This window comes from Ascaphus truei, chromosome 6, assembly GCF_040206685.1.
Source record: "Ascaphus truei isolate aAscTru1 chromosome 6, aAscTru1.hap1, whole genome shotgun sequence".
Classification (NCBI taxonomy): Eukaryota; Metazoa; Chordata; class Amphibia; order Anura; family Ascaphidae; genus Ascaphus; species Ascaphus truei.
Genome location: NC_134488.1, coordinates 56313340 through 56338752, shown reverse-complemented (window position 1 = coordinate 56338752; position 25413 = coordinate 56313340). Strand labels below are relative to the sequence as shown.

The 25413-nt window shown below is 41.7% G+C and overlaps 1 protein-coding gene across 3 annotated transcripts in view; it reads right to left on the bottom strand.

Moving 5' to 3' along the window:
* CHEK1 (checkpoint kinase 1) overlaps positions 1 to 25413 on the bottom strand; it is a 50390-nt gene that overhangs the window by 5122 nt on the left and 19855 nt on the right. For all 3 annotated transcript variants that reach the window (XM_075604342.1, XM_075604343.1, XM_075604344.1), the window contains exons 5-11: positions 12326 to 12395; positions 10403 to 10591; positions 9632 to 9736; positions 4469 to 4564; positions 3480 to 3588; positions 1839 to 2016; positions 434 to 565 (exon numbers count right to left, since the gene is read on the bottom strand). In XM_075604342.1, the coding sequence (XP_075460457.1) occupies positions 434 to 565; positions 1839 to 2016; positions 3480 to 3588; positions 4469 to 4564; positions 9632 to 9736; positions 10403 to 10591; positions 12326 to 12395 (879 nt within the window). The remainder of the gene's footprint in view (positions 1 to 433; positions 566 to 1838; positions 2017 to 3479; positions 3589 to 4468; positions 4565 to 9631; positions 9737 to 10402; positions 10592 to 12325; positions 12396 to 25413) is intronic.

Here is a 25413-nt window from a genome sequence, read left to right as displayed (position 1 = left end):
AACACACTGCATTTGTTAAGGGCTGGGGATAGAATTCAGCAGGTACATTATTTGGAAACAGAATATTTATGGCAATAGATAAATGTTCAAAATATCTCTCCATGTCAACATAATGTCAAAAGTGGTGTGGTTTTTTTTTAACTGGTTTGGAGAGTGAAATGTTGGATGTAGCAATAAGCCACACAAATAAAGATTTAGCTTTGCAATATATAAATTAACTTTGTGGTTCCACATTGAAACAGTGTGGCAGGTTCAGCACCGGATCTGAATGATATTTTATCATAATTTAAAGGGCAAAATTGTAAAAAGAAAAGGCAATAGCAATGTTCAGACGAATATTTTAATTGGCTTTTGTAGTGAGAGGTGCTTTTGCTTGAAACCTGATGTGCTGAAGGTGTTAAGAGCAACAATTTTCAAGGGAGATGTCACTCACCTGGTTAGCACAACCTTTCTTCCAGGCATATCCCATCTTTTCGCAGGCATCTTTCAGGTTACTGTAGGAGCTCTCGGCATCCACCTTCGTAAAGAAGCGGGTCATCCTTTTGACCAAACGCTGCCATGGGTTCTGTGGTTTTAAGAAACAGATGTTCATCAAATGACATGTGGGGGAGGAAACGGTGGAGTTGCCTAAAAATATAGGTACTCTCATACGGGTCTAGGACAGTTAGCCGCAGTCATTTGGCCCTTGCAGATGACCCAGTGAGTTTCAGGGATTCTGGGCTAATTTGGGTAATCCCAATAACTGCAGCCTATAACCTTAACCATTAAACAGAACCCCTAAATCTAAAAACTCTAACCCCATACCTTGATATTCCTCACATTAAACCTAAAAAAAGTCTGAGACCTGCAGCAAAAAGGCCAGTCGTTAATTATCCCATTCCTCTGGTTTACTAGCGGGAGAGTTCAGTACAAATGCCAGTGACAGGCAAACAAATGACAGATTTTAAGGTGTAAAATACCAAGAAATGTAGCTTCTTATTTCATGTCTTCATTTGTTTTGTTTGAGAGAAGGATGGGGGGATGGGGGGAAAGGGAGTAACGTTTTTTTATTGGACCATAGTCCGAAACCTACGTCTCAGTTCAATATGGCTGTGTAAACTTTTTCTGTTACTGATACTTTAGACATGACAATAAGGCCACCCTATGCTGTAGGATAATTAACCTTGCAACGCATATAGAGGGAAAAAAAAGATCTCAGGATGGAGCACATCATGGCTCAAATTTACAAAGCAGTCCATAAATAATAGAAAGGAAAAGCAAAAGCTGGGCATAGATACATTTATTTTTTAAAGGGAATTTAGTCCATCACCAAAAATCATAGCAAACAAATGTTCCGGTCCAACATAGACCTTCATCTTGCTCCAATGAAAGTCCCTGTGGGACCGAAACATCCGTTTTCTATGATTTTTTTTTTGGTGATTGAATAAATTCCATTTTATTTTTTTTTCAAATCCGTGCCCATCTTTCGCTTTTCCTTCCTATTCCTTATCCTTGGTGTTTTTAGACATGCAGTCAGGTGGAGGCACTGGACTATTGCAGCTAAGTTAAATTATGTTTTCTCTTTATATTTTGTGTGCTCGATCATAGGTTGTATTTTTATACAATCAAAGACCTTCTGGCACTAGAAGTCTGTATGCACCAACAGCCAGCTAAACTATCTAGACTAAAACGTTCAGTAAAATCGTACCCAAAATACAACAGGCATATACCCCCAACAGTGTTCAATTATAAAGGTTGTGTAAGTTCTTCATGATCTTTAATTCCTGGACTTTATCCAAGAGCACAAAATCGATTAAAAAAAGGGAAGGAGTTAAGTTGTACATCATGTGTCCTTTTACCTGAGAGGACCCTGGCGTCCCAAGTAACTGGCTGCTGAGAAGCATGTTTTCAGGGCAGGCAGGTTGAGAGAAGCTAATTCCTTGCACCAGCTTGTCGATGTGAGAGGGATTGCTGTCCCAACTGGACAGAGCAGTGCGGGGCTCTGGCTGTGTACTAGAATATGCCATCTTCTCGTCACTGGATTTAAAAAAAGTTAAATTTAATTTTTATTTTTAAAAACACACATAAATCACCAAGGCGAAGTAATTATGAAATAACGTCACTCATGCAGTGCCTAGCCGCTCCAACAGCAAAGTAATAACCAATCAGTATATATTTTTAGTAAAACAAACAATATGACCAAAAGAAGTTTTGTTTTTTGTAGGTGTCCTGTGAAAAACAACACATGCACTCATCGTCCCTTATGGGTATGAGTAAATTAAAACCAAATTTATTAGGTATATAATGGAATAAAATGTATCGGACCAGATTGGTACAAAGGGAGTGTTAAACACTCCCTTTGTACCAATCTGGTCTGATACATTTTATTCCATTATATAGAGAAACAAAGGACATAAAGTCCATCCACGGTGCAGCAAAAACAAATCACAGTCACATAATAGTTCATCCAATAGATCCCATATAGACTGGATAATAACAATCTTGATCCTGGGTATATAAATCCTTATATAGCTGCTCAAATGTACATGAAAATACTGATATACAGTGTAATTGAATCCTATAGCTCATGAATAAGTGGCTGCCATCTTAACCGGCTTAAATCATAAAGTGGGATTTATTAGAGACACAATTACCAAAGGTAGAGTCTCGCGAGATTTTCGTTTGGTTCCGCTTTCGTCACTTCCGGCCGTGAGAGCACTCAGTAAGGCTATGACTTCTGTCTTCTTGTATAGTTTATACCTCATTGGTGGGTCCTCCAAGCTAGGTGGCGCTATGAGGCCCTCTCGGTTTGTCTCCTAGATACTCCAGTCTCACTGGTTAATCTCGTGATACTTCCGTTTTGTCCCGCATACGTCACTTCCGGTTATGCATTCCATCAATTAGGTAAGATGTGTATTTAAGTTGTGTGTTTTACTATGGGGGGTTATACTCTTTGACAAAGGGCCTAGCCCGAAACGCGTCAGAGTGGGTGGTTGCTATGTTGTTGGTGTCTCACCTAGTCGATCAATAAACCAGTTTTTTTAGTATTGGTGTGCCGGTTTCTGCATTTTGTCCCTGCGCAGTGCTCCACTTTCCTCCCTAGAGGTTTTTCCTGCTATTCCATTATATACTTAATAAATTTGGTTTTAATTTACTCATACCCATATTTCACCGCATATAGGACCAGATTTTTTTGTCTTTGACTGTATATCTCTTATTAGATAGGGCACTCTCCCCTCACAGATCCTGAGTGCAATATCAAGGGACTTATCCGGGAGGTAGTGCCTTTGCTCCACCCGGTGTTTTTCTTTCTCAGTATCCCTACTTCAGCACAGCTGGCTCAATTAGTGGCTCAGTTATACTGAGCCACTAATTGAGCCAGCTGTGCTGAAGTAGGGATAGCATGAAAACCTGGCCTGTTTGAGGCCCTCGAGGATTGGAGTGGTACAGGCCTGGTCTACATGTACGACAGCAGTCACCTTCGTGTTAAACAGTCTGACCTGTAAGCGCTGCTCTTCTGCGACAGGTCCATGTCGGATCGGATATGCTTAGAGAATATCCCTGAAGACTCTGATGCTCCTCCTGAGGACATGCGGGTTCTTTTTACACCTTTGGGAGTACACAAATGGGTTTGGCCGAGTAAAGAAGTCACAAAAACTCTCCACTGTACATAGTACAGACAAAAAACACTTATGGGCATTCATGTCTGAGACAGGTACACAGTTCTGATTTAGCAAATAATCCCACAGCATACAGTGCTCCCACTGCAGCCAAGGGTTCTGGGTAATGGCATGCACTAGAAAATATAGATCTCGTTAACCTTATGCCTGCTGCATAGCCCAGATTTTAAAGCACAGCATGGGTCAAATAAGTGCAAAGCCAGCAAACCTACTCACAAATGTATGTTTGCTGGTAATGCTCTATTTTGACGCTTGCCTTACTTTAAAAGCTGTAATACAGCTGTCACGTTAAAAAGTGAAAACAACCAAAATCAGTGAAGCACCTGGAGTGTTTATTTGCATGCAATTACCTCGAATCTCTGTCTGCAGCAGGAGCACTTTAGGTTGTGTGATTATGCGGTAAAGCAAGTTTGTGGAACCGAGATGTGCTCTCAAGTGTTTTATCACCACCACCACCACCACCACCACCACCACCACCACCACCACTTTAGGAGGCAACCAACACATCACTACATTGATTTCTGTACATCTTACTTTAAAGCAGCGATGCTACTGTAATTTAACTACATTTATCCATTTTTGCAGTGCATCAAAAAAAAAAAAACCAGGATTCTCTTTTTCAGTGAAATACAGTATCTTGTTTGCACCTATTAATAAAAGTAACATACCCCTACATGACAGCCTATTGTTTTAAACAAAGAAAGACATTCAGGGGAAAAAGTGGTCTCCAAACAGTAAACAAATAATTGAATTGAAGCAGTAGTTAAGCAAAAGAATGTATTTAAAACGTTTTTCAAAAAAGAGCATACCTTTCTTGAATGCTTTTGTTAACCACCGGTCCTTTTTGATGTCTGGAATAGTCATCCTTGCAGATGGGCTTTCCGTTAATATTTTGCACAGCAATGCTATAAAAATATTAAAAAGAAAGAAGACAATTCATTTATTACGTTTTGCATATTCCGAGGTGTTCCAAAGTCTCAAAGCAAAAAAAGCACTGGATTTCAAGATTAATTATATCCAATGCTATGGAAAGTTCTATTTTCAATGTAACCTTTTCTTATATTCTACCGATAAAAATAAAGCTTACTAGAAAGGTTTACATAGATTTGTTTCTTCTGCCGGTCCACAAAAAAAAAGTTGAGTTGGAGAAGATTAAGGAGAACGACAGGAGCCAAGAGACCAGATGTCCATGTAGCTTCTATTAATGTCAACTTTTTAACATAAGCGAGGAATAAATACAAAAATATGGTTCCTGCACCAAAACACAAGTCTGGGATATCCAACAAGTTATCACCTATTTGCAAATTTGGGATCTCAAGTAGATATCCAGTATGTCTTCAAACTGGCAAAACACAGACGTCCGCAATGTGACATTGGCCCTGACCTCCGTGTGAATGCACCATTGATTTACTCTTTATTTCTACTTGTTTTCATTCTGCTTGAATTTCATTTGAGTAGGAAGAATACTTGAAAACAAAAGGATTTAGTCAGTGTAACTCTGTAGATCAGTGTTTTTCCAACAGGGATTCCAAGGAACTCTTGTGTTCCCTTGGCCAGAATGGGACATTTGGTCACGGTCAATCCCGTCACGACCAACTCCCGGCCGGCATTTAGCTGCAGGGGGACCCTCCGCCGCAGGTCGCTTACACAGAAGGTAAGTTTTAAGGAAAGTGGTTAATTTAAGGGGTTTTAGTGGTTAGGGTAGGAAGTTGAGGTTTTTAGGATAGGGGGTAGTATTGTTTTTTTTTGGGGGGGTAAAGGCTAAGGTTACGGATTTACCTTAGACGCAAAATGGCCGAGGTTCCCAGCGGTGAAGTGAGCAGCAGCTAAAACACCCGCAGTCGTTTGATCATGGCGAAACGGCTGTGACCAAAAGGTCCTAAACTGTCCCTGGGCACCCCGAAAGTGTTCCCTGCACTCTTCAGGTCAATTGACAAAAATGGACCAGATACGGAAGAATTTACAATGTATCTGATCTCAGGTGCTACTAAAGAGGGTTGGGGTTCCTCAAAATGTCACCATATAATTATTGGGTTCCTTAACCAAAAAAAAAAAACACAGACGAAGGGGAAAAAAAACAAAAAAAACGACAGAACAAAAAAACAGCAGAGAAACGTCTGCAACAAAGAAATATATACGGGGTGTAGGGCGATGACTTTTAAAAGATGCAGTATAGGATAAATCTTAGAGGTAAGACACTATTTACTTTGTATGGTCTTCCACCTACAAATTCGTCTTCATTTCTTTTAAATTACTCTAATTGATTTGCTTTTAATAAGGAGCAGCCTTGAAAATATGATATTCAAATCCTCATTCTTTTTTTTGTATAAATAGGCGGCTTAAAACCCATTTGCTTTTTGTTTTTTCCCCCCCCCATTAATTTTTCCACTTTATGTACAGTAGCATCAAAAAAATCCTGTAGACCTGCTTGCAAGTTCATAGCCTGCGGACACCTTTCCCGGGTTTTTCTTCTATTATAGGTGACATAGTTTAATTGATCATTACTAAATATTGAGAATTGAACCAAACCAATTAATTGAAAAGATAAAAATAATTTTACTAGAAATGTTTTAAAATGCAAATTAAGGGACGCGCGTGACGTTAACGCGGATGCACACAGGCTAAGTAATGAAGCTCCGTGCACTCCGCTACTATATTCTAAATAACCCCCTGATTGGTGCATAAACTTCTCCCGCGGGACATACTAGCAGTCTGGGGAACAAGCAGGGTTCTCTCCTACTTCAGCCACGGGCAGTCAGTGGCAGCTGAAAAGAGGAAAAACAAAGATGGCGCCGAGCTGAGCACACGGGAGCGCGCATCGGCAAACACAGACAAGGAAGGCGAGAGACAGGCTGTGGGACCAGAGGGGGACATTTCTGTGAGAAGGCAACCCTAAGAAATTCTGCAGAGAAAAGCACAGCAGGAAAAGCGACAGAGGTGAGAACTGCCACTGAAATTGAGAATAACATGGATGAGGGAGAAACAGTGATCACAAAGCAGGACCTCCAGAACATGCTCAAAGAAATGCAAGTGGGCTTTCAGTCAGCCCTGTAAAGGAATTTAAAGCAGAATACTCTTTATTGGCCAAAAAACTACGGAGCTGGAAAATAAGATGGACGTTTCCTTACAAAACCAGGTGAATATGGACGATGAGGTCCTGCGTCTCAACGAAGAGATAAGAGCTATGAGGGACAGTATGGATGACTCGGAGAACAAGGACTGAAGAAAGAACCTACAGTACGAATTCACCATATCCCTGAGACGTGTCCACGGAAGCCCTCTAGCCATATCTTAAGAGACTGTTTTTGTCAAATGACCCCCAGCTACAAGATGGCGATCTTTTGATGGATAGAGCTCACAGAGCCTTGGGCCAGAGATTTGATGACCTCAAAAGAAGCAGACACGTGGTTCTGAGGCTTCATCAATATGCAACCAAGGAAATTATTATAAAAACAGAGGCTCAATTGATTTAGAAAATTACTCCATCCAGATCTTCCAGGACCTCTCCAAGCTGACAACAGATAGGCGGAGAGGGCTGCGACCTGTGACTGCATTACTCCAGGAAAAGGGGATTCGCTACCGATGGGCCTTCCCGTTCCGCCTTATAGTCAATCATGAAGGCAGACAGATCTCACTCTGTTACCCTGAGGCATCTGCATCCTTTCTATCGGCGTTAAATCTGACCCCCAGGGAGGCATCGGGTCAGCAGCGAAGATCTCAGGACGAGAACACAGAGGACGATCGATCGGCCGAGGGGGCGGTAGCCCAGAGGGGAAAGAGCTAAGATCAGCTATGTTCTTGGAGAGTCCCACTGAGTCCCCCTGATGTTCACCAGAACCTTGGAACTCAATAAGAGTCTACAACCGTTCCCCTAACCGGCGATCCAGCTACCCACGACGACCCTGAGAGGTCTATACTGGATCTATAGCTATGTCTGTTTCCCCTCTGCTTCCCCCCCCCACAACCACCGTTCCCCCATTTATTCCTTATAATCTACTTTAGGGACTGTTTCATCTGCAATTTGGAGTCTACCGCCCACTTCCTGAATACCATTCTGTTGATTGGTGGATGAAACCGGTGTATGAGCAGATTGAGGGTTCTGGTGATGGGTGAGGGTTCCTTGGCCCAAAGACTAGAAAGGGATTGTTTATGTTTATAGACACAAAGGACATTAAGCTTCACTGAAGGTCAAGAGCAATTTTTGCTTGAAATCCAACGCTTAAAGATACTGAACATTTAATGATAATATATCAAATCTTTTTTTATATCTCTGCCCCGGGAAGCCTAGCCCTCCCTATAAGTGTATTCTAATACAAAAGGATTGATTTGTTTACCGGTCCCACGGTTGTTAGGAATTGGTGTGTTTATTAAGGGGTATTTTCATTTTCCCCTTTTCTCTTTATATAAATATATATTCTAAGCAAGCTCTGGTGAGGTTGCGATCAGGGGAGTGAGAATAGAAGGTGGATTGCGTGGGGTGGGAGGAAGCCTTGTATGTCCGACGTCAGGTCACCCCCAGTATGGGGAGCTCAGTGTATAAAGTCAACGTAGGATAGTCGGAAGCGCTAAATTTAACATTAACAGAAATGGAGGTTGAGGTCCTTAAACGGCACTGACTACAAGTGGAAAAAGACCCATCTAAAATACCTGGGGATACACCTTACTAGAGAATAGAAATCACTATATAAATATAGCTACCCTGAGCTTTTCTCAAAGATAAAAAAAAGACCTACAAGCTTGGAACTCTCATTGCATCTCCTGGATAGGGCGTATAACCGCGGTTAAGATGAATATTCTCCCAGACTTCTGTATTATTTTCAGATAATACCAGTATCTATCCCACATACAAATATAAAAGAAATTCAAAAATCGAATTATGCAATTTATTTGGAAACATTAACAACTAAGACTAGCCAGGTCAATTATGTTGGAGTCAAACGAAAGAGGTGGTATGGCAGTACCAAATATTTTAAAATATTATATAGCCTCTCATTTGAGACAAATGGTTTACTGGCACTCCCCGAGAGGATTCCTGACGAAGCTTGTTCTATCAAGCGAAACGTGTAGAATCCAGTAGGAGAGAAGGAGCAACATCGAGTGAGAGAGCCCCATGGAGTGCAGATGCTGTTTCCAAGCGGGCGCAATAGGAAGCAGCACCCGCCCGACACCAGCGTTCACTCGATCTGGAGAGAGGAGCAGTGAGATGGTCGTCGCTCCGTGATTCACTCCATGTTTGTTTTCACTGCACTCATTGTGAGTGCGCATTTGTAAGGGTTTTTATTGAGATTTTATTCAAATTTAGTACAGGCATACCCCGCATTAACATACGCAATGGGACCGGAGCATGTATGTAAAGCGAAAATGTACTTAAAGTGAAGCACTACCTTTTCCCACTTATCGATGCATATACTGTACTGCAATCATTATATACGTGCATAACTGATGTAAATAACGCATTTGTAACAGGCTCTATAGTCTCCCCGCTTGCACACAGCTTCGGTACAGGTAGGGAGCCGGTATTGCTGTTCAGGATGTGATGACAGGCGCATGCGCGAGCTGCCGTTTGCCTATTGAGCGATATGTACTTACTCGCGAGTGTACTTAAAGTGAGTGTACTTAAAGCGGGGTATGCCTGTACATACAGTCTGCGATATGGTGTTCTATCCTAGTAAACCCACACAGCGTTCTATCATAGAGGTCATCTGGTATTCACTGGACCCGTTCCTGCACACCTGAGTGTTGTGTGTGACAGACTTTGTTTACTCATAGCTTTGTGGAGAATTCTGTTACAAAAAAAATTGTTTCTCCCCCCCCACCCCCCTTTTTTTTATACCCCTTCTCTTCCCCTTTATATTTGAAAATCTTAATAAAAATAGAAGTTTTAAAAAAAAAAGTATGCAAATTAAAATAAATAATAAAAAAAAGGGAGCAGCTTTTACGAACTATAGAATATAATGGAAATTGCTAGTTACCGAGAGGTGTGGATTCTATTTTTTTCCACGGTGTGAGGTAGTGCTTTGTCTCTTTCCAATCACAATACTCTTGGCAGGTTTCATTTGGCTGATCCCAGGGTAACTCTACAAGGTAAAAAGTATTAATTCATAATAAGAAACATTGAGAGCTCTTCTATAAAAAATTATTAATGAATAAAAAGATACCTTTACTGAATGTTTACACCCTGTTTGATACATTTATTTGTGGTACAGTATTTTAAATTCCTGTAGTCCAACATCTGATTTTAAAAGTGCTACATATACTAAAAAACTATTTTGTGTAAAAGTATGTTTGTGTTTTATTGTTTTTTTCTTTCAATATTGTAATATTGTTGTTTAATGTTTGTAAACCCAATAAAAATTGTTTTTTTAAACTATAAAAAAATACAATTAAAAAAGTGCTACATTAAAACGAGATAATTACATGCAAATCCCCTATTTTACATTTTCTTTATATACCTTTCAAACATAAAGCAATCTTCCCTACAATTTTTGTGCCGTCATTCTATCTTATGAAAGCAATGATCCAAGTGCTGATAGATAGATCTCCATATGACAAACTAGTTATTTATTACCATACTTTGAAAATAAACACACATTGAGAAAAGTGACATGTTAAATTGGGAAAACTTATAAAAGCCCTATAATTTATAGTAAGAATTGGAACAGTGTTTTCATTTTTAGAACAGTCTTTTACTTGCATTGGTATAAAAATAGATTTATACGTAAATAAAGAAGGAAGAATCACACCTCCTGCGAGCATGGCAGTCAGTACTATCCCGCATGACCAAACATCCACTGGTTCTGCATGAAAATCTTTCCTTTTGATCAGTTCTGGTGCAACATATGGAAGAGTTCCACACATCTTGTTCAACAGCCGCTCCCGCGCATTGTGTCTGAATACAGTTGCTAAGCCAAAGTCAGAAATTTTAAGCTGATCTGAAGGGATGAAAGAAAAGAAAATACCGTAATTGGGGACATCATTTTTCTGTTTGACACCTTGCATTTATAAAACTATTAAATGGGATTGTGCAGCAATTTGATTGTAGGTCAGCCCTCAACTTAATAACCCACTAGACCCAAAACACATCAAAATGCCAAGTGACCATGGAATGTGGAATTCACATTCTGAACAGTTCACTTTCATGTAAAATTTCTTATAACTAGTTCCTCTGCAATTGTAAGTCACAAAATATTACAAACGTTGACAGATTTACAAATGTTCAAAAATAGACATCAAAAAGCCAGAGGCATCTTTGGTAACCAGTTTTGACTCTGTGTGTAATAATTGCTACTATTTGTTTGTAACTACATGCATGATACGAAGTAGTCAGCAATCCTATACTTAACACTTCAAAAAGGCAAAAGTTTGTTGGCTGCATAATTTCTATTTACTGACAATTTCTGGATACGGACCATTTTATAACCGATTACTTGCAATGTATTTTTCATTAAAAAAAAAAAAAAAAATTATATACACACACAAACACTGTAGTTCTATCAATCGTTCATATTATTTATTAATTTTATTTTTCATGGTATAATAAAAATTCAATGACAATTGAGTAGTTGATATAGGATTAGATCATTTGGGGCATTTGTATCAAAACAAAGTAGTGCAATTCTGGTGCAAAAAACAGCAGACGTATCAAGGAAAAAAGTCCAATTGAACTCAATAGTTCGTTTTTCCTTTGATATACCAGGTGCAATTGTTTTACATCAGGATTTCAGTATATTTGAGTTGATTAGCTCCACCCAGACCCTGGAAGGGAGAGAGAGAAGAAAAAAAGAAAAAAAAAGGAAAAAAAAAGGAAGGGTGAGAGGAACCTATTTTTATGCTCAAAAAGAAGCACATCTGAAATACCTGGAAGATTTGCCAATAGGCGTAATTACAACATATTTTGCATATCCTATTAGCATATCTCCCAGGTATCTCAGGAGTCTCTCCACGTACTTCAGGGTCCGAATGAAGCGAACGTCATCTTGAGGTATGACCTAGCTAAGACCTCGTTAAATCCCTGTGTTAACTGTAAGAAAGCACTGTGGATAGGCGTGTTACACCCATTTGCAAAACATTAGCACTAACATCCGTTATACCAACGCATGGGTCTTGTATGACTGAAAACGACACAACACAAATTTCTCCATACTGACCTTTCAGAATTTCTCCTTTCTGGGTTATGAATTAACACCCTACTTTATGAAATCATATTTATAATAATTTTTTTTAGTGGGTAGGGATTTATTTTGATATCTTGTAGCAGGAATGATTTGTTTTTAATATAATTAATATGGATCCCTGGAAATCAATATGCCACATAGCATATTTTTAATATTCAGAAATAGTTCCTCTCTGGCTATCCACATTGTACCTTTGTATGACTACCGGAGAGCTCTATATTTTTTATTGTATGTGATGCCATTAATAAAACCCAAAATAACTACTGCTAAGGTTGTCTCTGTTTTTTATCACCAGACAAACTTGGAAATTTGAAATATACATTCAAGTATCTTTGCTAGTAAATTCAAGGGTTGTGAACATTGAACAGAAAAGATTTTTTACCATAGATGAACTATTCAACCAAATACAATTGCAGCTAAAAATCGAGGGGGGGGGGGGGGGGGCAGAACAATGTTTATTAAAAAAAAAAAAAAAATGTTAAAAGGCAATACCTCTGTCATCCAAAAGCAAGTTCTCTGGTTTAATGTCTCTGTGAGTTATTCCAATGCTATGCAGATATTCCTGCAAAACAAAAATTGAAAATATATGAACAATAAAAAACTATTAACACTTTAATTGCCGATATTTCTTTGCAGTACTTCAGGTACCTATTGATAACAAGGAAACTAGTGGTATCATGTCATTAAACACCTACAAATGCCAATATAATTACAATAAGGTCATTAAGTTATATAATCAAAATGTAGGAAATGGCCATCAGACCATTATTTTCAGTCATGGACTTCCATAAAACTTGGGCATACAACAACAAAATGTAACAATACAAATCAATTATAAAAGCAGAAATGCCACCTCAATAAGAAACTAAAGTAGTAACATACTGTTATCCTTGTGACTAAGTCACTATCACTCTCTGCCTCAGGCACCAAAAACAGATTGTAAACTCATCTCGGCATCCGTTTTTACCCTGGAATGCGACGCTCTTCACCTGGAGCATGCCGCGTTCGTTTTGCGTTCCCAGCCACGGGTCATGCACGGCTGACACGCGGTTGATGCGTTTATTGAGAATGGTTCGGATTTAATAGGTTGCAATTCTTCGCGTGTCCGCCAGATGGCAGATATTCATGAATTGTAATGCGCATGCGCTTCAGTATTGTGTTGATTTGCAGGTGTTTTGTTTAAAAAAGATACCACAGTGTGCTATTGTAACTTGGCCTTGAGACTGAAGGAAGAGGTTGCAAAAATGTATCAATTTAGGCTTTTCATATTAAAGAAAGACAAAGACCAGTTTCGGTTACAGTATTCTCCAGAGACCCGCCCGCCATGAGTGTTCAAGTGCAGCCCGCTTTCCAAAAACCCGACAGAAGTTACGCGTATTTGATATGGGCCGCGAATAATGCAACAGAGGATAAGATGGCAACAGTTGTTCAAATTTATCAGTATTTTATCGAAAACTATGACTTTTACAAATTTTTGCCAACTCCTCATACGTGAAAGCGTGCAATAAGGAAAAGGTTATGTAGCGATCCCTGTTTTTATCGTATTGAGCCACAATTTGTTGGAGGGTATTGGTGTGTATCACCGGCTTTTTCTTGTATCTATGATCATGATGACGGCAAAAGGCGAAGGGTCGTGTTAAAACCAACTAAGAAACGACAGTCGCTGCCAAGCAATGCACCAGCACCGGCTTCCAAAGACGGTCCCACCGTCAGTGACAACCCTGAGCCTGAGCCGGATTTCACGTGCAGTTTCGATCAAGCTTGCATGTACCTAAGCAATTTCCAGCCTCTTCAGCTGACTACAGGCGCTGCAAACTATCGACGTGGATGATCAAGAACGCTGGACTGGCAGTGGGCCGGCGCCAGCTGAATGGGAAATACTATGGTGAGTATTGTTGCCGTATTATTTTCTGTGTTTTTTTTATTTATTTTGACAATACAGTATCAATATCAGCGATTCAAAAGTCAAGCGATTTTCCTGTAAGCAATATCATTGGCTGAGCGGTTTGTACAGTACTGCAGATACTGAAAAATTGGTGGAACGCTAGGCGCATGCGCATTGGAGCATTCTTGAAACGCATATGCGTGTCATCGCATCGACGGTAGGCGCATGCGAACAGGAGACAGCCCCTGAGAAAATTATTGGTGGGACTGGCTGGGTACTTCTTTAGGGGGCTGACCATTACAGTAAAACTTTTCTTTTTGTTTTTCCTCAGAAAAGAAAACATCTAATGGAGGGATTTCGATGGATAATATTGCTTTGTGTAACAATGCCTGCACATTGCTGAATCGGATTTAAAAACCCACGTACCGGAGTCTACAGTTTAGTTGCCGTTGTTATTGAGTTATTGGGTGTGCTCTCTTCATTGAGTGCCCATTTCACACACTCACTGTGGGGCTCTTGAACCATTATATTGATATCCTACACTATGGCTACAAGGTGAGCATTCTAGCCCATTACTGCACATGCATTTATCTGAAATCTAACTCTCTCCTGGACTTTTATGCTATATTGCAACCATCACCCAGACATTAGAAGCATCTATCAGGGATTCATTTCCCATATCAACTGTTGTTATTGATTAGGATAAAACACTGTACCTGAAACAGTATGCTGATGTTTTCCGGCCGTACAGTATACTGTGTAATAAACCCGAAAAAATAAAAACTATGCATTTATTCTACGTGTATCACATACATTATGTGTCTTCTACAGTATACAGTGCCAGTACAGTACAGTACGTGTCTTCTATTTTTTTTTAATACTCTTATACTGAGCATGCCTACAGTATACAGTGCAGTATGCCTCGACATTCTAGAAACACTGTATTTTGTTACAGTAGCAAAGGAGCAAATGGAACAATGTAAAACAAATCAACATGTTCTTTTATTGGTGGAGTAAGTACAAAAACATTTATTTACAAATACTGTACAATGTAGAAACATTTTAAGTGCACAGCAATTCAAAAATATCAACAGGTGTATGGTTTACTGCTACATTTGTGAAAACATTTATGTCAGTCAGTATGGTTTACAGTCACATGTTTTAAAAACAAAGTCTTTATTCATAAAACAAGCAAAACGCAACATCTCCTTTATTAAAGAACGGCAAATCAAAACATATACTGTACAGTGGGATGGTGTGCAAAACAGTCTGCACCAGTACAGTCCTTGAGGGCAGAAAACAGGGCGGGTTTTCAGGGTAACCATTGAAAACCGTGCCTGTTTGCGGCCCCCAGGGACTGGAATTGTGCATGTCCTGTGTGTGTGGACAGCAAGTTAAAACATTTGTGTATAAATACAAGTAAAAAAAACATACAACAACATCTCCTTTATTTAAGTACAGCAGGTCAAATCATGTACAGTACAATACAGTTTAGCACAACAGTATGGTCTTACAGAAAGTCCTCCGCATTGTCCGATTCCTTGCATGGCGCAAAACGCCATTAATGCAGTCTCGAACGCCTTTCATTACAGGATCTGTAATTGGATAAAAGCGCCGCATTTCATCCCGAATGTTCCGTCTTAAATTGGCAGGAAGCGCCTTTTTAACGCGATTTCCGTCGTAGTTCACTTTGAAGGCCCAGTCGCAGTACAACGAGTAGGGAACATGGTGCTTAAAAAGTAACAAGGCATACTTGTGGGGTGCACCAGCACTCTTCACCCTATACTTCTCCCTGAGCGCCGGTGGCAGATCGCACAGGGTGATGTCGGGTACCGTATCGATGCGAGCGAATGTAGGTCTTTGGGAGTGGGTGTGCTTGAGGCGACGGTAGGTTGTCTGGGAGGAAGCTTTCCACCGGTCTTGGTCGCCGTGTTGTCTCCTGGCGTGGTCTTGACGGGGTTGTCATGTCCTCCTCAACGGCATACATGTACACTACATCTTCTGGTGGAGGGGGTGCGCTTGGTGATGGAAGGGGGTCGAAGGTCCCATTCATCACATCCATGTCACCCCCCTGCTCCAGCGTCGGGGAAACAGGGGCATTAACACCGAGCAAATAATGTATGCCCACTATGTCAGCCTCTATCTTCTCCATCCGTCGATCCATTTGTAGCATCCGTTGCTCCACATTTAGCATTGTCTCCAGAAGCAGATCTATCTTTGCTAGCACAATAGAATTCCCGGGGAGATGCACAGTTATACCATTCAGCATCCGGTCTAACGAGCCGCTTCTTGTGCATGACGTGTGAACATCTGGGGGGATGGGTGCAACGGAGGATGAGATGGGGGTTCCATGGAGAGAAGCGGCAGCGACATCGAAGAGTGGAGGAGGTGACCTGTGGATATCCGGTAGAGGAGAAGCGGCAGCGTCGTCGAAGAGGGATGGAGAAAGTGACCTTTGGATTTCCGGGCGAGAAGCAGAGTCGTCTAAGAGCAAAGGAGAAAGTGACCCGTGGATTTCAGAGGCAGTGTCGTCGGATAGAACTGGAGAAGATGGCCTGTGGGTTTCCGTGAGGGCGGTGGCAGCGTCAAGGACGAGGGGTGGAGAAGACGGGCTGAATATTTCCGTGACAGCGGCGGCAGAGTCATCGAAGCGTATGGGAGGAAGTAGTCTGCGGGTTCAATGGGTTGGCTGCCAATCGTTTTGCGTCGAGAGTACATCACCGTATATTTTCTTGACATAATAAGGCTGACGTCTATGTTAGCCTTTGGGGTCAGCAGGTTTTCTTTATTGGCCTTAGCCTGTCACTTTTGCCTTGGCGTGGAAACGGCAACGCCTTTCGCTTTTTCTGCTCGACAGGCACAGCAGAGGCGAGTGGGTTCCTGCGTCCGTAGAATCGGGGTTGCTCTATGGAAGCAGGTGGCACAATGCAGTATCTGGACAAGGGCAAGTTCAGATACAGATCGAGTGGTGGGCTATGCAAAGTGTGTAACCTTTAATGCATGGCGACCAGGTACAGGTGTTGAAAGTGGGCATACTCTAATGTGAGTCATTACCGTATAAATACACCATCCATTTTGTGGATTCACTGCACATTGAATACACAGACTAAACATTGAATATACATTCTTGTGTTTGTATTTCTTTCTACTCGCAGCAATGCCTGTTAAAAAGATTTCCAAGGATCTCAGCATGCGAATTAAGGACATGTACACGAGCAGACACCGAATTGCTGCTATCCAACTCTGGTTAGCTACTTCTGGCATCGTTGTGCCAGCAACCACCGCGAGCTATCATGCACACGGAAAAAACAGAGACCGCAAAAGGGCACCAAGGGTAACTAAAGCGTAAGTATATTTATACAACATTAAAATAAAATTAATTTTAATTTAAATCTAATAATTGTTATTTCTATTGATTTATATTACAGTATATATATTTTGTATATTTATATCAGTACAGTATATATATTTTGTATATTTATATTTATATTACAACAGTATATATATTTTGTATATTAATATTTAGATATAAATTTTATATTGCTGCATATTAATAAAACAATATATTTTCTTTACATTGTAGGGAGACAACTCTTATGATGGACAAAATAAGTGAGGAGAATGATGAGAAGAGTGCATTAAGGGTCAAAAACACTCTGCAGGAAAAGCACAATCTGACTGAATCCGAGAGCAGCATAAAGAAGATGAGACGCAGCATTGGATGGAAATATGGACGTGTGAGGTTAGTACTGGACAGTACAGAAGGTAAAAGTGTCGTTTAGGAAACTGTACTGTATCGCTAAAATTATTTATTCCTTGTCATTACAGAGCGTACCCCATGATACGGGACACAAACAAAATCAAAAGAGTGGTCCAGGCCCAGGCATGGATCGAAAGTGGGGAGACTTTCCAGGATTGCATCTTTACTGATGAGTCTACTGTGTCGCTGGAGAGATTTGCAAGCTTTGCATTCCACAAAAAAGGCCGCATATCTTTGAAGCCACGGCCAAAACACCCCGTGAAGCTGCATGTGTGGGGTGCCATCTCCAGGCGTGGACCAGGATGCAATGTCATCTTTGAAGGTAAAATATATCAAATATAATGTAGCCTTATGCACTGTACTTTACTAGTGTAACCTTACTGTATGCACTGTACTGTACTATTGTGCAGTTTTTTGAGCACTTTTCTTTTCTTGCTATAGGAATCATGAATAAAGCTTTCTTCCAAGACAACATTGTCCCTGAGATAGTGCAATATATCCCACGCGAGTTCCCCAATGGTCACCGCTTCTACCAGGACAACGATCCAAAGCACACCGCGGCAACAGCGCATATCCTTGAGTGCGGTATCAACTGGGTGAAGACGCCAGCGGAGTAAGTGCAGTAGACCGTGTCTCATTTTTCCCCCCACTGTTTTTACTGTGTACTGTATCTTTTAAACTAATTGTCCTTTTTTTCCAATGACAGATCGCCAGACTTCAATCCGATCGAAATGGTCTGGCATCAGCTGAAGGACCATATCCGGAAAGTGGCGAAACCCTCCAAAAAGGTCGAGTTGTTGAAAGGCATAATGAGTTTTTGGAACGATGTACTCACCGTGGAACGCTGCAATAAATATATATATATATTGCCACTGTGCTGCCCATTGTCATCGTGCGTAATGGGCAAGCATCAGGAAAGTAGTACTGTGCTGTAGTATTGTATGTACAGTATGATACAGGTAAGTATGGCACAGATTTTTTCTTTCCCAATAGTCGGAGTATACAGTAGTTACAGTTTTTTGTTTACAGAGAGAGCAGCACCAGCCATTAGGTTACAGTACACAGTATTTAACAGTAGTCAGAGTATACAGTAGTTCCAGTATAGACTAGTTTGACAGTACTACAGTAACTGCCTACTAACTGCTCAATTTTTTTCTTACACATCACACAATGCCATAATACAGTACGCACATAACTGCACTAATATTTTGTTTTCTTGTCGTTTCAGGAAAAAGGGTGGCCTGGGGGAGGTGGGGTTTTGTGTCCAGTCTAATCTGTTTTGTACAGTAAAATGTACAGTATATAAATAGCAGTATTGATGTACACAAAACCTCTCCTCTCTCAATGAACTACTGTACTGTACACGGAATGAGGAACAAGATAAAGACGGAAAAAATAATATTACTATGTATACCGTATGTATATATATATATATATATATATATATATATATATATATATATATATATATATATATATATATATATATATATATATATCTTATACTATATTAGTGAAAGCACTGTATGCCTGCCTGCCTGCATGCATGCATGCCAGCCTGCCTGCCTGCTGGATGTCCGGTGTCCCTAGGGGAAATCTCATTGGTCCCTTGGGCCGCCCCCGCACACTTCTCATTGGCCTGAGGCGGAGTGACGGCCCAAAGGACACACAGGGACACAAACACACACACAGGGACAAACACACACACAGGGACACACACAGGGACACACACACACACACACACACACACACACACTCACACACACACACACACAGGGACACAGGGACACACACACACACACACACAGTAGGGGGGGGGGTGTACATTAGCAGCATTGTATAACCCGGGGGGGGGGGGGGGGGGGGAGGGGGGGGGCTCACATACCCGCCTCCGCCTCTTCCTCCCCGAAATCAGCCTCCACACCCGCGCGCACGTCCTCCTCTCCCCGTGTCTCCCGCGCTTTCAAACACCCCCCCCCCCCCCCCGGCGCCGCTACAGTGAGCGGAGGAGCGAGTGCCCGGGACACAGCGGGGGAGCGGCCACAACAAGCTGCCTCCCCCGCCTCAGTTCCACGTGGGAGCGGCCGGACGGGTGAGTGGCCTTCACCCACCCCTCACCCCCCTTCAAATCACCTCCCCTCCACCCCCCCCCCCCCGGCGCCGCTACAGTCAGCGGAGCGAGCGCCCGGGACACAGCGGGGGAGCGGCCACAACAAGCTGCCTCCCGCCTCAGATCCACGTGGGAGCGGCCGGACGGGTGAGGGAGCTGCCGGACGGGTGAGTGAGCGGCCGGACGGGTGAGGGAGCGGCATTCACCTCCCCTCACCTCCCCTCACCCCCCTTCACCTCACCTCCCCTCACCCACCCCTCACCTCCCCTCACTCCACTTCCCTTCCCTTCCACCTCCCTCCACCCCCCCTTCACCTCCCCTCCACCCCCCTTCACCCCCCCCCCACCTCCCCTTCACCCCCTCCACCCCCCCTTCACCTCCCCTCCACCTCCCCTCCACCCCCCCCTTCACCTCCCCTCCACCCCCCCCCTCACCTCCCCTCCACCCCCCCCTTCACCTCCCCTCCACCCCCCCCCTCACCTCCCCTCCACCCCCCCCTTCACCTGGCATTCTCGCCTCCCCACCATTCCCAGCCCCCATCAACACCATCAGCACCCACACATCGCCACCTTTGCACCTCCCCCATCGGCACACCCACATCCGCACCCCCACATCAGCACCAAACCCTCCCAAATCAGCACACCAATACAATCACCATCAGTACAGCCACAGCAGCACTACCACCGCACATGGGCCGCGTGGACCACTCCCCACCCAAATGCCACACCCACACCACAAACATCCCGGGCAACGCCGGGGCTCTCAGCTAGTATATATATATAATACATTACAGTATACATATTATTAAATAATATTCTTATAAATGTGCATAATTCATGTTTCTCCATGTTTTACAAATGTTTTCTAAATGTTTATCCAATTTCAATCTGCCAGAAGAACTTAATAAAGACTGCATTATGTATTATTCATGATTATTTTTATATTTGTATTTTTTTGTTCCTGATGAAATAAAATAAATATTTATTCACATTCCTGGTAATCATAATCATTGACACCAACCACACCCCTTCACCCCCCACCCCTACAGTATCAGAATGAATGACAAAACAACATGAATCAGTTAATGGTTTTTTTACTCTCAATTCTCACAATGCTGTGCACATCAGATTTACATTTCAAATTCGAGAAGGGATTTTCCAAAGCGTTACCATAAACAAAGCCTCAAAAAGGGTTTGGGGGGTTGGGTGAGTCATGTGCAGTAATCAGCAAGCTCCCATCTCAAAGAGGCTTAGAGTACACGCAGGCGCAGTGAGGCGATTGACGCTCGGCTAGGGACAGATTAAAAACACAATGACTAACTTCAGAAAATGAATGACTCTGTGGAGGTGTCTGTCGAAAATAGTTTGTGTGTGCGTGGGGGAGGGATGAAGGATTAGTTGTGCTGCAGTTCAAAGAAATTACATACTGTAGAGTAATTTCAAAAGGCAGTTCATCATAATTTGATCAATAAACCCCAAATACAACCCCCAAATACAGTACATAAAAAGCAAGTCACTGTAACTCCCAGTGCCTCAGGCACCAAAAACAAACAGTAGATTGTGAGCTCCACCGGATAGGGAGGGACCTGTGCCTGCAAAATGTCTCTGCAAAGCGCTACGTATACTGTAACTAACAGCGCTATACAAAAACATGCTATTAATATTATTATAATATCAAGGTGATGCTCTGTGCAAATCAAATTCGAGAAGGGATTTTCCAAAACGTTGCCGTAAACAAAGCCTCAAAACTCCTATCTCAAAGAGAATTACACGCAGGCGCAGTGAGGCTTTGTACTGTAGCTCGGCTATGGACGGATTAAGAACACAATGGCAAGATTTAGAAAATTAACGACTCTGTGGAGAGGGGGGGTTGGATGACTCATGCGCAGTAAGCAACTAGCTCCCATCTCGAAGAGGCTTAGAGTACATGCAGGCGCAGTGAGGCGATTGACGCTCGGCTAGGGACGGATTAAAAACACAATGACTAACTTCAGAAAATGAATGACTGTGGAGGTGTCTGTCGAATGACTCTGTGGAGTGGGGGGGGGGTTGGGTGACTCATGCGCAGTAAGCAGCTAGCTCCCATCTCAAAGAGGCTTAGCGTACACGCAGGCGCAGTGAGGCTTTCAAGCTCGGCTATGGACGGATTCAAAACACAATGGCAAGATTCCAAAAATTAAAGACAGGCGCATGAAGTTCAAAGCTAAAGACATAATTTAATTTCAAAAGGCAGTTCATCATAATAATACACCCCCAAATACAGTACGTAAAAAGCACACAAATCAACCATGTGCAGTCAAATGCACAGGGTCGCAGTCAAAAGCTACTGTACAGCACAGATTGAATATCGTAATACAGTAAGATGGTTTTTGCAGGCTTATGGAAAAAATAAAATAAAAAAAAATGACAATAAAAAAAAATTTTTAATTTTTAAATTTTTTTTTGGTCACTCAGGCAAGCAAGCAGTGGTGGGCGAAGTTACAGGCGCATGCGCAGTAAATTCCTGCTGTCAAGCAGGAATGTGATTCAAACCAGACACACGTTCAAAGGAATGGTGTGGGAGAGATGTACTGCATTGCACAGAAGATAAGAAGTTGAAAATACCCTGCAGTGCAGTTAATTATCCTGAGCGGGTGGAGAGCACTGTATACTGTATGCTGAAATGTGACACTGTTACAGTACTGTACACGCCTATGCGTTTCAACAATTTTCAAATGAGACATACCGTACAGCAGAACAGCTCTGCAAATGCATGTATACTTTAAATATGCAAATTTACAATTACTGCGCGCACACACAGACGGTGTACTGACGTAGGTTGAACCGCGAAGGTATTAGACTTCCAAGACAACAGCTCGCAAACGCCCCCCTGAGTTTTTACACGGCATTGCAGTATTGCAGACAGCGAGAATAAAACGCTAATATCACGAGCGCGAAAATAACGCAGTTCACTCCGGGCGAAAACGACACAAAACCGCACATAACCAGGATAATCTGAAAATCGCAGATCTAGCCGATTTAGACTAAAGACGTTCGCCACTGTATCATAGAATACATTATCAGTTGTATCGTCCTTTCAAAAAAATAAAAGAATGTTGCGGTGTTGTTTGCAGAGGCGATTATAAATTCCCAGTATGGCAATGTATTGCCTTTTCCAATGATGAAGTGTTAAACATCCTAAAGAAAGTCAGAAATTATTTTTACTGCGCCATGGCATAGTCATGATCCAAATTGTTTACTCTTTGAAGGTATAGTTACCTGCATCGAATATGCAAGTACAGAGTTTTAGAAGGTCAACATCAGTTCATTTGTTTTATTGCTGCAAATTACTACGCCACAGAAAGGAAAGTAAAAAACATGGGCAGGAATAAATACATCCAAGTCAAAAACTGGCACAGTGTGCATCCTTCTTTAATCCCATATCACTAAAGAAGCAGTCCCACCTACGATGAAAGTGAATAATGGCAAGGTGAAATGTAGCAGACAGTGATTTTATATATCTCTATATCAAGTATAATGGCTCGAAAAAGTTTACCTACCCACACTCGTTCCCCACAGGGCCGGCGCAGAAAAGACAGCAGCATCTGTAGAACCTCTCCAGGAATAGAGCTTTTAATAACCGTTCAGCTTTTTGTAGTTATGCCGCATAATGCTTAGCGCCATGACGGGGCGCGACTTCGGGAAGCAGCATGGTGATTGACAGCTGTTTGCCAAGAGGTTTTGCCGCCGCTGTCTTTAGTCTCCACAAGTCACCCCCACTTTTCCACTCATCCCAGGCGACTGGACATGTGGGTTTTTCAAGCCCTGAGTATTTTTATATAATCTTTAAGCTTTTACATTTCTATGGAAGAAAAATGCCTTGTACGTTTTTTATATTCTGTGTCTAGTTTTTAGGTGAGAAGACCGTTTGCCAGTCATCAAAGCTCCAGATAAATTGTTAGCTGCGCTCTTTTATTTGCAACGTAATTATGGTGCCATCATTAGTCAAACATATAAGCTGATATGCTTAAAGGGGCAATCCCTCCCAGGAACAAAGTGAATTAATTCCAGTGACATGTTAAGGGTTCTCATTATATATATTTTTAAAGTTAGACTTTGGGAGGGGTTCGATTTCCTCTGGCTACTCCCTTTTTTGTGCCATCACTGTGTTCAGCAATGGCCTGCACAGCAAGTGTAAAGAAAACACTTGACAAACACTTCCCTATTCAAAGTCTCATTTAAATAGAATAGTGTCAATATCTTATCGTAAATGTTCTTTTCCCGAGTAATATTCCATGGCAGTGCGCACCAATGAATCCCACCTTCTAGCTGCGATAGGATAAATTAAAAACTTTCACCTGTGGGAGGCCCTACATATAGCCACTCCTCCTTACAGGTAGTCTTGTATTTCATAGCTGAAACATAACACATATATTAATACATACTTATGTCTTTGGGTTGAGCGCTTGGTGTGCACTGCCATGGAATATTACACCAGAAAATAAGAGGACGGAAAGATTGTGAAACAATTTTCTATTTTCCTGAGCATCTCCATGCCAGTATCAATTGGGGTGGGTAACAAATAAATCATACAAATCAATAGATAATGCATAAATTGTTTAATTTTTTGATTGCACAACCACTTGCAATACATGATAGAACTTAATGAACGTGATTATGGAAGTCCATACTGCTACTCTGCAAAGTTCTAGAGAAGAATCTTGCACCTTTGCTGCCCACGAAGTAGCCATGGATCTGGTGGAATGGCTTTTAGTGCTTCTGGAGACTGTCTGCCTTGCACAATGTAAGATTTTCTGTTGGCTCCCGTGATCCATCGACTGAGTATAGCTTTTGAAGCTGCTTGCCCTTTTCTTTTCCCTACGGGAAGAACAAAAACAGACTTTTTGAATGCTTCTGTTCTGGCCAGCTATCTTTAAACATTACATCCAATGAATGTAAAAGTTGCTCTTTAACTTTGCTGGACTCGGATGAAGGAAGAACAATTTCCTGGGTTAAATTGAGGGGGGTGGGGGAGAAATTATACCACTTTTGGCAAAAACTGAAGTACTGGCCCAAGTACTACTTTATCTTGATGGAATACCAACAATGGCTCCTTTCTTGATAGAGCTTGTACTTCACTTATTCTACGAGCTGATGTAACTGCTACCAACAAAATAGTTTTCCACGTTAAGTTTGGAAGGGAGACCTGCTTGACAGGTTCAAACGATGCCTTTGTGAGCCTGTAGAACTAGAGGAAAATCCCACAGAGGGAGGTTTTATTCAGCTAATTGTCTGGCAAAAAAAACCTTGATATTAAATCCAGTGTGGCCAATGGTTTACCCAGTAATTATGAGAAAGCTGAAACTTGAACTTTTAAGGAACTAGCGCTCAGACCTGGGTCCAGTTCCTTTTGCAAAAAATCCAATAATCAATGGAATTTACGGATTTAAGTAGACGATATGTTAGATACTGCAAAACTGATAAAAACGCTGCCATATTCTATGGAAGGTTTTGGAGGTAGAAGCCTTTCTCGCCTGCATTAATGTTAACAACTTTTTTTGATAGGCCCTTCCAGTCTAACAGTCTCCACTCAACCTCCATGCCGTTAAAGACAGGCTCTGTGTTTGGGATGGTAAAAATTTGTCCCTGTGATAGAGGAGGAAGTACCGGTAATTCCCATGGTTGATCTTTTATCATGCTGACGAGCAAGGGAAACCATGCCCTGCATGGTCAAAAATGAATGATAGCTATCATCTCTGCTGCCTTTCCTTATCTTCCTGAGTACAACTGGTATTAGAGGTACGGGAGGGAAGATGTATGCTAGTTGGAATTTCCAATTGAACGAGA